Source organism: Anas acuta, chromosome 1, assembly GCF_963932015.1.
Source record: "Anas acuta chromosome 1, bAnaAcu1.1, whole genome shotgun sequence".
In the NCBI taxonomy this organism is placed as follows: Eukaryota; Metazoa; Chordata; class Aves; order Anseriformes; family Anatidae; genus Anas; species Anas acuta.
In genome coordinates this window covers 173,866,355-173,883,435 of record NC_088979.1, presented here as the reverse complement: position 1 = coordinate 173,883,435, position 17,081 = coordinate 173,866,355, and the positions used below count along the sequence as shown (strand labels likewise).

At 37.3% G+C, this 17,081-nt stretch overlaps 1 protein-coding gene across 5 annotated transcripts in view; it reads left to right on the top strand.

Annotated features, from left to right (window-relative positions):
* Positions 1-17,081, top strand: part of PPHLN1 (periphilin 1) — a 69,839-nt gene that overhangs the window by 17,909 nt on the left and 34,849 nt on the right. For 4 of the 5 annotated variants that reach the window (XM_068669395.1, XM_068669396.1, XM_068669397.1 and 1 more), the window contains exon 6: positions 13,521-13,777. In XM_068669395.1, coding sequence (XP_068525496.1) covers positions 13,521-13,777 — 257 coding nt within the window. The remainder of the gene's footprint in view (positions 1-13,520; positions 13,778-17,081) is intronic. The other variant, XM_068669398.1, reaches the window with a different exon arrangement.

Genomic DNA, 17,081 nt, shown 5'->3' with positions numbered 1-17,081 from the left:
ACCTAAAGCTTCTACATTAAGAAAAAGCCATGTTCTTGGGCAAGAGTGGTCATTTTAAACCAAAACCCATGATGAGAGAATCTCCAGATAGCAACTAAGGGTCACTGCCATTCTCTTAATAAAGCAGGATTTAATACTGAGGATTCTGTGAGAGGTTTTTATCCAGATGTAGGCCTTGGCACTTACCTTTACATTATCGGCTTCCTATTACAGGAGGTAGCTTGCTGCTTTTTCCCCTGTAAGTATTCTTTACTGAATGAAGTGGAACAGTGAAACTATTTAAATACTTTGTACTCATTTAGAGCAGCATATTGTATTGTGGGAGGTCCTCAGTCTTTGGATTTAGACTTTCTTGTAAAGTAAACCGATCTTTGTCCTGCACATAGGAGAGAACTTAACCAAAGGGATTTATGAGATGGTGCTAAAAATGTACATAAGTCCGTTGTTCTGCTGCAATATTTGACAAGTCTTAAGGGACGCCGTACAAGGACCTCATTCTTTATTAAAAAACACGTGTGGAGGGAAATAAATATGGCAGCCACCCAAAGAAAATGGTCTTGCTTTTGACGGAGATTGATAAGTCGAGTTCTGATCATATTCATTAGCACATGCCTTTTAAAAAAAAAAAAAAAAAAAAGTAAAAATTTCTGCCAGAACATTCAAGCTCTCAGGCATTCACACAGCCTACCAGAGTAACTTGCGCTTATTCATATACCAAGTTCCAGTTTCCTCACAATAGGTCATTGTGGGAGGTTGGTTATACCTGTCTGCAACTCCAGGCAGGGACTTGTTTGTCAAAATCTACCTCAGAAGACCCATTGTGTTAGGCTGCTAGCTGAAGAATTTTACCTTAGCGTAGGATTTTTTGAGAGGGAGGAATTGATGTTTTTGGAACAAGATAATAGGTAATAGATAAGTTAAAAGGAGGTTCCAGTTTACAGCTCATATTTAATGACATTGCATTACACTACATATCTTACACAGCAGTCTTAACAGCTCAGTAGTTAAGATGTTTGGGATGTTTTCTGCTTTCAACACTGAGATGTGTTCTGCTTCACCATCTTTTTAGCTCTTTTGTGATGGGGAGAACTGATTTCTCTGCAAATTGAGGCTTACGTTTGATTATTATTTTTTTGATTACTTGGCCAAAATTATATGCCTCTGAATGTGTTATGAATCCTTTAGGTCTCTTTGGACCACAGGTTTTTATTTTGGATGGATTTTAAGAACTTGTTTCTTAACACGATCACTTAGCCAGAGCAGGGCAGTTCTAAAACACTGCATTTAATTAAGCACTGTTTAGAACTGTGCACTACTGTGGTCCAGCACAGCTGAAAGGAGGAAGGTTTCAATTCAAACAAACATGTCTGTTGGACAAGGTTTCAGTTGTAGAAATTTTCTGCCCCCACCCTACAATGTAAAAATGTGGGGAAGAGGTAAAAAAATCCTTGTATTTTAACTGGATGTTTTTGTGTGTTTCAGCTAATTGTGAGGTTATTCTGTAAGGTGAATGTTGCCTTTGCTATCAGCTATTAGAAGTTGTTGATTGGTTGCTTTCAATTTTTAAATATTTTTATTTGAATAATTGTTGATTGCAATTTTTGTTAAAGACCTGTTTTCTTCTATTTCATTAAAGAATTTCTCAATCCAGTTGTGGGAGACATTCTCTTTTAAAAATTACCTGTTGATAATCTTGTTCCTCTTCAGGGAACCTGAAGAACTCTGATTTAATTGCCTGTGCAATTTCCAGCTCAGGTTGAGGTGGTGGTAGGGTGTCGAACTTACGTATTATATGCGCTGTAATGATCATTTAGTTTCTTTTTCTTTCAATCATTTCTCCTGATGAGCTTCTGAGGTCAACTCCTGCTATTGAACCACGACCATGTAAGCTCCTGTAGGAGTTTGAGCTGTGATTTTCCTGCTGGCTGGTGGGAGACTCCTTTGACTGGTATTGGTAGTAGAGAGGTCTGGCATCTGTACTTCGGTTTGGAGTGAAGTCATGGGAGCTTCATTTTTTCTGATCAAAACACTTCAAGGTTTGTCGTGTATGGGAATTGTTAAATTAGCAGAGTTTCCCACCAGATGATTATTTTTTTTTTTTTTTTTGCCAGGCTTGTAAGTATAAAACCTTTTGTGGTAGGTCTTACCCTTTATATGAAATTTAGGACAACTCTAAATCTTTGATTTAATTCCACCTGAGAGCCATAAGACAAAACCATGTGAGCTTTTTTTTTTTTTTTTTTTTCAAAAATCATTATTACAAATAAGTGATTTCAGATGGATTCTGCACCTATGGTATTTCTTATACTTTAATGACAGTCCCTTGAAATGTTTCAGTTACTTTTAAATATGGTCTCTATGTTGTGACTCTTAAGGCCTGACAAAATACTCTATGGACTAAAGACAGGTAGTCATAATCTTGTCAAAGAAAGTTTTGACGTGTTTAAAAACCCACTCTGAATTATTGCTGAATAAAGAACACCTAGGTAGTAAATTGTCTTGTAATTATTTAATTGACAGCCATTAAACACTCCAAAATTGGTAACAAAGAAGTTACAGGTTCTCGTTCTGGTGGTTCTCAGCTGCTATTGTGTTTACACAGCTTGCTTTTGATCTAAGGAAATGCTGTATTTTAAGGAACTAGGGCTTCTTGTGTGGACAACTATTACCCACTGCGGCTTTTGTAAGGTCCTACATCAGGGTATGAAATCGGTATCATCACTAACATTTTTAACAGTGTCTGTAGATGTTTACCGTAGCTATTAGTAACTATGCTATGACAAGGAGAAAATCAATACCGTGTTCAAATTCAGTTGCATTTTGAAAGAGCAGTGATTTGCTACCTCAAACCAAGTCACCTTGCTGAAAAAAGGATTTTTATTTTTTTTCAGTCAGTGATGTTTACGTACTGCTAATGAACTGTCAGGAGACCCTCTGCTTATGATGTACCTGTATGCTGCAAGATCCTGGGTAGCACCTCACTCAGAAGACTTCTTAAAACCAAGCCTGTCTGCTCTGGTTTTAAAACTATCATTATAATCAGGTGGGAGATGGTGTGATGCTAGCAAGTTAAAGCCCTGTTGGGAAATAATGAGGCAAACTCCCATGGATAGGACTTGATTATTCCTGACAAATGTGTTGAAAACCAGCCAGGAACTGAGAAACAGTGGGGAGGGGAGGAGGTGGGAGTCTCCCTTCGAGTCCAGACAGCTACTGCTAAGTTGGGCATCTAGCTCAGTCATTTCGACAACCAGCCGACAAATTGGCTTTATGAATGCAGTTGTGTCTTTCTCAGGATGGGGGAAGTATTGTCACGGAGGAGTTGTACCTAATTTCTCTTAAGATAAATGCTTCGTCTGATAGGTTCCAAGGACTTATTTGGTGTATTTGGTACAGACTAAACGTTCAGGGGAATTTAATTCCCAGTGAGAGAGGGTGGGAATAGCAGAAAGGAGAATTGCCTAGATGCTGTTTCTTTAGATGAACACAAGCTGCCTTTCCCCCCCCCCCCCCCCCCTCAAAGTAAGCAATGAGATGTGTTGTAAATTTCAGTAGAGGAGGGTAAGCAAAAACAAATTTGGTGCTGCTGACAGTAGGGGCATCCTTTTGTTAAGGATTTCGCTGCAGAGAGAAAGTTCTTGGTAGAACATTTCCACCTGCTGCTCACAATCTGTTACAATCTATGAACGAGGAGAAGCTCGTTAATAAAGCAACTCCATGATCTCATGCCACTGGTATTATTTCTAAAATGTGTTGATATTTTTGTATGCTAACAAGTTAATGTTAGTCTTGATGTCTATTCCTGATACATATTTGCATAACCATATAAGGTTCTTTCCCTTGTATACGAAACTTTGTAATATTAGTTTTGAGTTGGTAATGAATGCTTTTGTCTAAGTGCAAGTGAATATTAATCTGTGACACTCAACAGTGCTGTGTCAGCCAGCTGGCTGAGTGTCTTTCTCTTCTGAAATTTGATTGAAACGGTTGCACTGTGTTAACTGAAGTCCTTCTTTAACTATTGTAGCATGCCTGGCTATTTCCCTGAAATTGTTTGAGAGCAGGTTTATGCAGGTTGGAAGTAGAATAGGAAAGAAGGATATTTGAGTGCGTTAACTCATCCTTCAGATCAATTCAGATCAAATTTGATGAGCTAGAAACTCAGTATGGGTTCTACAATTTTTGTTGTAGTACGTGCGTTTTTGGAAGAGTTTTGTACAAGGATTATCTAAGTAAGGCAAAAGATTATGTTAACAGAATTATGTTAACAGAGGCGATTGAAGTTGAGATGATAATGAATTATTTTCTTCAAAAACTTTCTTCAGCTGCTGTTACTTTCATCCCTTAGTAACATGTCTCTGTTAAACAGTTTTCTGTTTAAAAAAATCTCTGAATCTATGTTAATTATTCAGTCAGAATACTGTGTTTTCAGTGTTGCTTAAATATGTGTACATATTATTTTTAGGAAAATAAATTTATGTATAAACACCTAGTCTTAGTGCTTCTAACTTTAGCTACTCTGAAGTTCTGCCAAGGAACCTCTTATTTATCATAAATAGATGTCATGAATGCAGTACGGAGACTGAGCCTTCCTACAGGAAAAATCTTTTTCCACAGTAGTTTAAGCCTATATAGGTTCGTGCTGTTCCAGCTCTTCCCTCTTTCTGCTTCTGTTTCACGTGTTTCACCCTTCAGCGAGCTGGCACTGCATCCTGACCCACCAAAACCAATTTGCTGCCACTTTGATTGCCTGAGAAAAAACATCAGTGCCAGGCTAGGCAGCCACTGAGAATGTGGATTCATATCCAAGGAAGATCAGGTTTGTAGCAGCATCAATTTGAATCAGTATGACTTGTATGCACTCTGAAGTTAACTGTTACTAAACCACCGAAGCGACTGAAGCCGTACAGTAGTTCCAAAAGGGTTTCTAATACGGAGATTAGCCAAGTAGTGTGGTTTGTCTCTGTTGAATATATTTAAGTAAGTGCTGTTTGTAGTATGTAGGAAATGGCTTTAAAAAAATAACAAAACAAACAAAAAAAAAAACAACCAGAGAGAAAGAGAGGTGGACATGAATATTATAGTGATTGTAAACTGCAACCAAGGTGAAAGAAAAATTCAAATTGGGGGCAAAAAAAGCTAGACAGCTGAATAAATCTACAAGAAGAAATGTCTGCCTTAAGTTGGGACTTTCTAATTTTGAACAAACTTGCTACATACTTGACAGGAAGCAATGAGATCAGAAAATAATAATGAACAATATACTTTTTCTTCATAGCCATATAATAATGGCTTTTATCTTTGGAAACCTGAAAGTAAAGAGAGTTTGCAAACTTTTATTTAAATTTGCTATGCAGAAGTCCATACTGCTATTGCAAAACTGTAGGGGCATAAGCACATCAAACCAAATTAACCTATCTGCTTCAAATCTTACTTTAAATTAAGACTAAAAACAGAAATCTGGGGACTGTTCTTCTGATGTAGGCAAAATTGAGTGGTTTTTTCTGATTTATAGATCTCATTAAAGAATTTGGAAAGAGGAAAAACCACTAAATATTAACAAGGGCATTGTGTATCAGTTGCTGACATAAGGAATTGCTACTTACAAACCTGTTCCCCAACTTGTTCTTTCCTTCTGCAGCTTTTTATCGACAGTGCTAGAAAATTGACTGCAAGGGTTGGTCAAATCAGTGTGTACTGGTGCACTACGCTATTTGGTGCTTTCTCTTAAGTATCAGTGAACTAATGGCATTCTGCAGCACGCTGATGAGAAGTCCTAAGAGCTCCTTTAGCAGGTATTTCATGGTTTCTGGGTTCTTTTGTTTAAGAATTTTAAAGATAGCATTTGGGAAGAAGAATAATAACATGCTGAACACAATTGACTTCTGCCCATAAAAATATAGTGCAAAAATATTTCCTTTATTTGTGGTGCTTAGCGTGTATATTGTTAGACAAACATTTGCCTGCATTGCACTGCTTGTAACATGGCAAACACCGACTGTGAAGTGTGTTAACAATTCTCTTATGTGCTGTTCTTTTTAGAAGAATATAACACTCCAATGTTTGTTCTCTTAAGAAAAAAAAGAGGATAAAAAAACCACTCCCCAAACCAGCCAACCAAAAAAACCCCACCACCCACCCACACTGTGTTTTGCTTGGGAACTTGGCAATATAAAGTTGCGTGACTGTAAACAGCATTTACTTTTCTCCAAAGTCTCATGTAATTTCTCACACAGATTTAGAAGATCTTTAAACAAACAATAAACTTACATTAAAACTTCCACAGAGCTGCTTACTTGTATTTTGTAGGACGTTACTATCCTCGGATACTTGTTCTCGATACCTTTGTGCTTGTTTTCTGTACTACTTGGGAATTTTTTCCGTCTCCCACACCATCAGCCCTGCATTCTCTGGTACCACAGAGAAACTCTTTAAAATTCTTTCTCATGTTCTGGTCTTGGTGCCTGTGGTAAAATGACAGTGAGATGTCTGAGTGCTGATTTAGAAAGGTCTGTCCCATTAGAACTTCCTCTGGAAGTGATAATGCTAACCAGTTTCTCTGGTCTGTTAGGGTATCTGGGTAGAGTATGTGAGATAACTTATCTTGCTTCCTGTCTCTCTTCCAATTTAAGGCTTCTATACTGAGATACAAGATTTGAGTGGTGTCAATTTTGAATTAAGTCTGATTAGGAATTGATTCAGTTGCTATTATACTGAGAAGTTTATTCATTCAGATTGTTATCTGAACTGCATGACTGTTCGGGGATGATATGCTGCTCATAAAGTCGAGAGTATGAAATCTGGCCCTACAGTAGTGTCTGTTAATAAATGTTTTATCAGCTATATTTTGTGCTGAAGAAATTGCTGTAGCTGTTATTAGAAATTGAAGGTTTGTGCATCACTTTAAGCAAATATGCGCTCTGGAACTTTAGCTCTATGATTTATTTTCTATTGTAGAGAAATTATAGGACTTATTAAGCTGTCATTTTTGAAAAGAAGAGAAGCCAAGATTGCATGCATTTGAATGAAGTTATTTTGTCTGATTTGATCTTAATTTGTCTAATTTACATTATAGTTTTGTCTTCATTCTTCATACAGTTGTATAAATCTGTTTGCTGTTAATTCTGTGGAAATTAAATCTGCGTTTATACGGACTCTAACTCTTACTTATTCCTTTGTCATAATCATTGTGCTTGGCAATAGTTTGTCAGATAATAGAAAAAGTCTAAGTCTGAATATACTTCTATTGTTTGAGTTTATCTTCCAGCAAGTTTAATAAATTACGTCCTTGATGACAGTAGAAAAGAGGATGCGCTTCTTGGAGGATAAAGAGAGGAGTAATCTGATTTCCAGCTTCAGCTGAACTGCATAGCCTGGCTATTTGATTAATGGACGTAGACACTTCTCCCTAATGGTACTGTAATATTCGAGTTGTCTTATTTTTATTTTTTCTCTTTTTCCCCTCATCTGCCATGATATCTGGGGATGTGGAGGAGGAAGATGAGTTCAATAGATTTCACATCGAATAAGTTGGACAAGTGCCATTAGTGTGGAGTTTTGGTGTTTGCATACAATGACTTCTATGGTACTGTATTTATTTTTAATTTTTTTGATATACATGCTGTATGTCTAGCTATCCACTTCACAAGATTTATCACTGTCCTCCAATACCTATTGCCTTCTACCTTCATGTGAGGTTAATGAGATTATACTGACTAGACCAAATTACGTTAATTTCATTTAAAGCAAATGCTATTTTCAAGGACTGTAGTTATTTGCTCAGCTATAATGTTCAAAACCAGTTGTAAGAAATCTGTCATCGTTTCAGATGTTCAAATGAAGGTTGATGGAGCCAGATGCGATTATTTGTATCTACCATGCTGTAATTTATTATTTTAAGTTATGGTAAATCAGCATAAAGATCTTTGGACAAAAACAAAGGATTATAGCAAGTCTATGAAGCAGAGCTAAAGTAAATTGCTGCTTTGTTCCATAAATGTATACTGCAAACTTTGGAAAGAAAGGGAATGGGTTCTGGGAGAGAGGGTGGTAGCCAGAATCTTCAACCATCTAGATTTTCTTTGAAAATGCTAGAAGTGTTCTTGACCCTTCATGTTTGCTTTTTGGGTGCTTAACATGCAGGAAATTTTGAGAAATTGAGAGGCTGTAGTATACTTTGATAAATGCTTTCCATGTCAGCTGAATCATGTTGGTAGTTCTGTTAAGCCCTGCATTATCCTGGCAAAGAAGGCAAGAAGGTTCTTTGTTGATATTTTTTTCTTTTCCCTCTCTCTCTTTCCCCCACAGTATATTTTGAGACAGAAAAGGTGTATAGTTAAGCAGAGTTCAAGTTTTGTCTGTTGTAGCTTACAGAATCCCAGAGTAGGTTGGGTTGGAAGGGACCTCAAAGCCCACCCAGTCCCACACCCCCCCGTCATGGCAGGGACACCTCCCACCAGGCCAGGGTGCCCAAAGCCCCATCCAGCCTGGCCTTGAGCACCTCCAGGGATGGGGCAGCCTGTGCCAGGGCCTCCCTGCCCACACAGTAAAAAATGTTTTCTAAATATCTAATCTAAACCTGCCCTGTTTTAGTTTAAAGCCATTACTCCTTGTTCTATCACCACACTCCCTGACCAAGAGTCCCTCCCCAGCTTTCCTGTAGGCCCTCTTTAGGTACTGGAAAGCCTCTGTAAGGTCTCCCAGAGCCTTCTCTTCCCCAGGCTGAACAACCCCAGCTCCCTCAGCCTGTCTTTATGGAGAAGTGCTCCATCTTTTTGCACGTAAGTCCAGTGTCTTAAGAGGTGTGTATCCTTTCCTCAGTTTATAAAATTGTGAGTTGTTTTAAAGCAAGGTTAATAATCGAGCCTAAGCCTATAAATGGAATATTTAACCCTTTTGTCAATAACAATAATCTTCCTCAGATGGAATGGCTCATTTAAACGTGTACCAGTTGGTGTTTTGTCTAGGTGGTAGACCACATTCACCTGTGAGTTACTGAAAGCACCCATGGTTTCTGCTGCACTGTGATACGTTGTTGAGTTGCAAGTCTTTTCAGTGCAGTGTCAAAAGTGTGAGGTGTGTCCTCAGTGGCTGGATCACATTGTGGATTGATTAATGCATGAGTTAATAAGATAGATGTCTTTACTGGGATCTAGAAGTCCAAATTCTGTAATTTGAAAGAGAACAGTAAGCATGAGTTCTTGTACACAGTTGCCAGGCATTATGAATTCAATGAGAGAAGAAATCAGATTATCTTACAGATCCATATATGTTGTCATCCTTTTTCTTATTGATTATTAATCTCTCCTCATATATTTTCTTTTGTGATTGTGCAGCTTTTTCCCTTATTTGCACGTGTGATGTGCTTTCACATACTCAATTACGCCTCCGCTCCAGGCACTTCATATCTAGTAGGTGATTGAATTTTGCCTTTTCTGTTCTCTCACATTACAATACTGGCACAGCAGTTTGTGTTATTCTTTGCTTCTAGCTTAATCTGTACCACAGTGAGGGCTTCCTGTAGCCCTCAGTTTCCCCAGTGCTGAATGGTTTGCTGGGCTTAAAATGGTTGGGGACGATGAGCCCAGAAGAGCTCGGTGCGGTAGAGGTAGTTTACAATCATCTCTCCTACCCTTTGGCAACTGAAAAGATCCCCTGTGCTGTGTTTCCTTGGTCTCCTGTTAGAGAGAAAACCATACCTTTGCCTTTTCTTCATTTCTTTTTGTTTTGTTTTGTTTTTTTCCCCTCCAGGGAACTGGATCTGATGGGTAACTGAAATAACTCTCAGACGTATGTTCTTCCCTCAGCTGCCCTTGGTGGATAGTGTAAATATATACATATATATGTGTATGTATATAGCTGTTTACTTACAAAAGTTCAGGAGCTCATCCAAGATTACCAGCTTTAGCGAGAATTTTGTGGTCAAGTTTCGTGGAGGTTAACAAAGCTGATAGTTCTTACTGCAGTACAGCTGGGGGAACTAACTTGTGCTTTCCAGGACTAGGTGAGAGATGTAAACACCAAGTACGGAGATAAGAGGGATCCTATTTAAAGGGGATTAATTTTTATTTTTTGTTAAAGGGAGTCATTCTATTTTAAAGTTAGAGCTGAGCAAAAATTTTGAATCTCTATTAAATATTGTCCCTGCTCAATAAACCTTTTGAGTATGTGTTGGAATCTGAAGCATGTGCTTAACTGCTTTGCTGAATTGGGGCCTTCATTACCAAATTGCAGGTGTATGTTAGTTTAAGTATTTAAGGAAAAAAAAAGTCAAACAATGCTCATTTTGTTCTGTTCAGCGTGGTTTGTTGCATTAATGGAAAACATCAGAAATGCTGCGCTGTTGCTGTGCTGTCCAAAACAGCCTTAATATAGTAAATAGCTTGAGCGTTCGGGTATGAGATTGGGTCCAGTGAAGAATTAGCATAGGGTGATGAAATGAAAATACAGATAAATAAAATTTCTGCTTTTTTGTGCATAATATTGCTGCAGAATGAGGTTTTAAAATGTTTTCCTCTTTAGAAGTGCTCCAATGATATTTTGTAAATTCTTATGTGCATATTACTGTTATATGTGTTAGATAGCTAGGGCTCTGTAAAAATTTCCATAATAAACTTCTCTATATACTAGGGCTTAATAACTTGCTCATAAAAACGTGCTTTGGGCATAAAAGCAGTGTAGCAGTCTGCCAGAAAGCTGGAGCTTTAAGAATAAATAAATAAGGTCAAAGACTCTCTGTATGTTACAGAGAGTAATGCAACAAATAACATGTAAAATCTCAGAATTTGCCTAGTAGATCTTTTCTCGTGTTGTGCAATTACACATTTAGAAAAACATTTGTAGTTGCTTTCTGTTGCCTGCTGGCCACTGTAATGTTTTGTGATGTTGTGTTCCTAACTCTGAGTTACTTCTGGTTAAGACTAATGCCTCTTTGTCCTGTGCTGTGTCTCTAAAAGCAGAGCTGATTTGTTGAAGTCTGTGTTTAGCATCGTTCTCACTGATGTTACAGTCAATGAAGCACAATTTTTTTTTTCAAATCCAAGAGGGAGCATTAGGAGGGAACTGCATAGAAAGTGTGCTGTACCTAACCTGTTCCTGATAAGTATTTTTTTATTATTCATTAAAGAGCATCTTGATCAAATATTTATGGAGACTTGCTGAGACAAACTAGTTAAGTGCTGAGCTAGTCTTTTTACCATTACTGAAGTCTGAGCTGTCTTCTCGTTTTCGTTCTTCCTCCAGTTTATGTTTATTTCTACTTAAACCCTTCGTACATTTAATGCAGGTGTTGCGTGACTTTCCTATTTTCACCTACACCTCACAGGACTGAGAACTCATCTGAGAACTTAAGATTTCTTTTTCCTACATTTAAGACAAAAGGCTTTGAGTGTTTATTCATTAAGCGTGTTATTTCAGCCCCTGATCATTTCAGTTATTTCCTTCTGGAAAGTCTCTGGTTATTCCACACGTTTCCTGAAGAGTAGTGTTCAAAGCTATGCGTGTTGCTGTTAAGGCCTTTGAAGAAAGCAGGAGGATTATGCTTCGGTGATTCATTTGTTAGTGCAAATATCTGTGCAATGGCTACTGTATAGGGACTGTTATATTGAAGCACTATTTAACAATTCTTAATTGTTTCTTTCGGTGGCCTGCTTGGGAAGATGGAAGTGTCACAAGAAACAGAAGAAGAAATGTTCAGAAAGGAAATTAAAATTATTTAGATACAAATCTTTGTAATGTTGTCATGTGCAATTTTGGTACGTAGGCCTGTAAAGTATGCTAAGATAAGATAGCGAAGAAAGGCCTATAGCCTGTTAACAGAGAAATAATTATTTAACTGTAAAAGCTGGCTTTGTTTCACTAGTGTTTGACTGAAAACCAGAGTGGCTGACAGCTATTTGTATCTTCATGCTTCATATTAATATGAAAATTTTCAAAATATAGATGCATTTTATTTTCCTGATACTATATTCCACCTAGAATCTGAAAAATAAGCTGAAGGATTGTCTGCAGTCTTACTGGCTATGTTAACACATCTTTTCCCTCTCTGTCTCCCCCCACGATTTTTCTGTGGTAAAATAACCTCCGTGTTGCTCGTGGGATTTTTGTGCTCTGATGAACCATTTGTGTAGACGTGCTCTCCATGCCAAAAGTAGATCAGTACTGAATAAAACACGTTAGTGTGAGTGGCCTGGAGGGCTTGTGTCACTGCGGTGCTACCTGTGTAGTGTCAGTAGTCCAAACCACCGCTGGCACACTGAAGGCCTTTGTTAGCCACCACAAGTATGCGTCTGTAATATGCTACAGGAGTTGTACACTAGAGGGCTTTTCTCCTTTTCTCCATCAACATAAAATTAGCTATAGCTACATTGTGCTAAACGAGGCCACCAGATCTTTGCTAGTCTTTGTGAGGCATTCCCTTATTTTTAATGTTGGCCTATGATGAGAAATAGAGAAAAGCAGTGAAAAAGGTACATTCTGGCTTACACTAAATGTCTTGAAGTCTTTATTTTTTACTTAGCAATGCTTTGATTGTCAGAAGAGCTGAGAAAACCTTGTTTCTCTTCACAAGTTGTCTTCTGACTGAGGGAAATGCCACAGATCTAGATTCAGTAGATGTTTGCTTGCATGTTAAAGTTGGAGATTCTGTAGGCAAAGTTGAATTTGGTAGTTTTGTTTCTTTTTTTATCTTTACATATCTTTATCAACATAATTTGCAGGTAACCGGTATGCTTTGGTTATGGTTTGGAGTTAAAATACATGAATTTAGCAGGAACTTCCGTTGTTCACTGTATTATACTTTCAAATCAGATGGATTGCATGTAATATTGAGTGTGTCTGTGGCATTTTATAGAAGTGTTTGAAGTAAATACGGCGTATTGCAAAAGGCAGACTTTTTAATAGCTATAAATAAATACATGTTTTCATTCAGGGCTTGACCTTGGGTGGGTACATAAGCATGAGGTGAGAAATTCTGCAGTTTTCCTCATACTTGCTGGAAATAAACTGAAATCCCTCAGTGATATTTCCTGTAGCAAGGTGTGTGGACTCAGATGAGGGAGATAGTCCCATAAAAGTAAAGGTAAGAGAAAAATAGAATGGAAAAACAGCCAGATGATGTGAGCAGTATTTAGGTATGCATTTCCCCTACTGTGATAGTCAGACGTTGTTTCAAGGTAAGATTGTGGAGAGAATCTGAAGAAAACAAAATATGAGAATCTCAATTTCTTGAATGCCTCGTTCTCTTATATTTTAGCTGCGTTATCAAGAAACAGAAGTGCAGTTAGCTTCTAGCTATGATGTAGTTGAATGAAATTTGACGGAAAAGATGCATTCGTTTTTTTTTCTATTTTTCTACTTGATTTTTCTTCATTATATAGCACTGTTTCAGACTGCGTCTTCAGATGACAGCTAATCTGTTTGTATTTATCAGACATAAAAGGTTGCTGTTGTATTATCTAGCACTGTTGTACAAACAATGGAAGGATAACTAAGTAACTTTTATTTTTCTGTTGTCTTCAAAGGGATGTCAGAGACAGCTTCAGAAGAAAAAGCTTCTATCCTTCTCATTATATGAGAGAGCGATCCCCTCATAAGAGGGACTCTCCTTTCTTCAGGGAATCGCCAGTGAGCCGAAGGGATTCTCCTCACAGCAGATCTGGCTCTAGTGTCAGCAGCAGGAGCTACTCTCCTGAAAGAAGCAAAGCCTATCCTTTTCACCAGTCCCAGCATAGCAGAAGTATGTCATCTTTACATAAAAGAAATATTTCTTCTCAGCAAGGTAATGCTGGATTAATGATGAGAACTGGTTCGTGAGGTGAAACTTCAACTCATTATACGACCTTTCTCTTTACGTATGCTCTTTTACAATGAGAAAACGAGACATCGTGTACCAATTACTTGTCTGCTCTTCAGCTGCTTCATTGTACTGTCTGTTCTTCTATGTATTTCATGCGTGGGATTGTAGGTGTTATTTCAACAGCACCTCCAGACTGACTGCAGAACTCTCAGCTGTGCAGTTTTTCCCAGTTTAGTTTGTTATTTTCATTTTATCATCAACTGTTTCTGTTACTTCTTAAGTACTTCTCTAGATTCCCTTAGAAGAAACTCAGCTGTCAGCTGTAGCAGATGAAGGCTTTTTGCAACCAGGGGAAAAGGGGGATTAAAAATTTGGAGAAATTAAGGTGCATGCTGGTACTTGTTATATTTTCTGAAAATGTTTTTAGAACTGTGTTGTTAGGGCTTTGATGCTGGTGGATTATTTTTTAATTTATTTTTGTAGCAATTTAATTTCATTGCCAGGTTCTCTCAAATCTTGCTTTCTTCAAAGAAATGTAGAGTCAAGAACAAAAGGAATATGTTCTGGTTTGTAAAAGCTCAGCTGTTAATCTTTAAAAAAAAAATTAAAAAATCTAATGAATCATCTGTTTTAAAAGTGAAAACCTGAAATATTTAATTTGCAAAAAGAAGCAAAATTGCGTTTTTAAAGTATGCTACAACCTTAGCTACTGCTGTTTCTTCAATTTATGTAAATTAATTGGATTTGAGTTTCCTTTCTGCAAATGTTATTCTAGTGAGCTACACAAACCTACTGTTCATTTTGACAGTAGTTTTTTAATTAATTAGGGTTTTTTTAGTTGATATGTGGCATACTAGACAATTATGTAGCTCCTCTTGCCAAAAAGTTTCTTGTAGAATTCAATTCACATTGTTTAAATACTAAGGAATTATTTCACTTAGTGGTAGAATACAAATTAGCTTTCTAGCTGATCATTGCAATTATTTTAACATTTAGTAATAATACTCAGTGAATGTAAATTCCTGTCAATGTAGGAGAGGAAGAGAATATGATAGTCAACTATATTTGCAGGAGTGTTGTCGATGTACAGATGAGAATTACCAGGAGTTACATGAAAAAAAAAATGTTTGGAAAAAACACATAAATGTTTGTGGTGTTTCCTACAATTCTGAGCTGACTTCTATCACCTTTGTAGTGCGTTGGCAGAATTACTCAAACAGCAGTGGAAGTGGTGAGGTGGAAGCAGACATCTTCAGAAAAGATGCCAGTCCAGAGAGATAGTTATATTTAAGTCTGTGGCTTTGGGGTTTTCTTTTCAATTCCATGGTTAAACACCTTTCTCCATTTTTTAATCGATATGAAGAGACCAGATGGCTTGTACACTGACTATTTCTCTATAATAGCTTGTTCCCCAGAATATAGTACTCTGGTTCATCTGTTCCTGCAGATGACTGAATTAAAACGATCTACTTGCAAGATATAAATGTTTTAAATAAAACTTCCAGCATACTGTTCGAAAATGATTTGTCCTAGGTAAGCTCATCTATTACATGGTTAGAAGGAAAATAAAATGGGACTGATGTCATATATGTCAGCAGTCCATTTTAGTCTGTTCATTTTAGAAAAATGGATTCTTCAATAAGTGAACTGTATGCTGTTCCATGTGGAACTTTTAATACTTTAAATATTGTAATACTGCTTAAAGTCATGCTGTCTGAATCAGTTTGACCTGATGACTTCCACTGCAGGAGGAATATTTCATGCTCTTAAGACATTCAGAAATCATCAAAAATACAAGATTTCAACCAAAAAAAACACAAAACAAAACAAAAACTAGGGAAATACAGAAGCTTTTGGAGTAGAGGGACAGAAGGGGCTAGTGGGAATAGCCCTTTCAATCCAGTTATGTTGGGTGAACATGTAGGAAGGAGGGTGGCATGGCTTGGTCAGGCCAGACCAGTAAGGGGTCTGTAGAGTGCTGTGCCAAGGAGAATCAGGAACGCAAATAGCACTACTTAGCAAGTATCATGTTCAATGGTTCAGAATAGTTGTATGTTCACAATAAAGGGCCTTGAAAATATATAGCAGTTTCTTTCTCTTCTTAATTTTGCCTAATTTACTGCTACCTCTTTCAACTAATTCTGTCTGTTCAAGCACAAACACATAATCTATTCAAGTTAGGTAATCTCTAAAGAATCCCGTGTGATGAAGGAGGTATGTCAAAGGCAGAATTGAAATAGTTTCTGCATTTTTTTTTTTTTTAAAAAAGGATGTGGCTCATCATGAGGCTGAAAAGCAGGTATCACAGGAGCAAAACTTGTGTGTTACCTGTTGATGTCAGGGTGGCATTCTGTGCTTTGGGGAGTGTGACAGATTAAAGACATGATTATTTCCATCTTTTTTTTTTTGTTTCTGTTAGATGCATTGTATTTATAGCAGCTTTTAATTTTTGCACAGCTTTCCTTTTGGAGTTCTTTTTGTTGTTAAAGATATTTCATGGTTAAAGGTAATTTATAGTTAATCTAATCTTTGATTTCATGGCCACTAGAAATTCTTAAATACATCTGCTTTCTATGTTTTTAAATGTTTTCCATTTAGCATGATTTTCAAATCAGGGACTAAATTGTAATTTGGAACACTTACTTTTATCCAAGTAATTTCCCCACCTATTATCAGTAATGTTTTGAAAGACCTATCACTAGCTGTGAAGATTTTTTTCATGGATTAGTAGCATCATGGTAGTAGTAACTCACTTGCCTCTAGTAATGTGCAGAGATGAGCAGTTCTTTGATCTTTGCTTTGTGCTACCAGTCTGCTTTACACAGATGGCATGGAAATGTGAGGAAAGAGTAGAAGACCAGCTTTTTAAGTCTTTCTTGAACACAAAGTCTATGCAAAATGCATGCTTTTCACCATAGGAAATATGAGAAAAATATGGAAAATATATCCAGACAGGTTGGCCAGGCTGGATGGGGCTTTGGGCAACCTGGGCTGGTGGGAGGTGTCCCTGCCCATGGCAGGGGGTTGGGACTAGGTGGTCTTTAAGGTCCCTTCCAACCCAAACCATTCTGTGGTTCTAATTCTGTGATTTCCTACTGTGAAAAGTATGCATTTTGCATAGACTTTTCCTTATATTTTTTTGTAGGTAGCAGTATTTCAAAATCTACAACGCTATGCATCTTATTTTACAGCACTGAGTAAAAAAAAAAAAAAGAAAACAGCTCAGCTGTTAGGAGTGAGATGCCATGTTTTATTGCTTTTTATTGCTTGAATTCATTAATTTAAA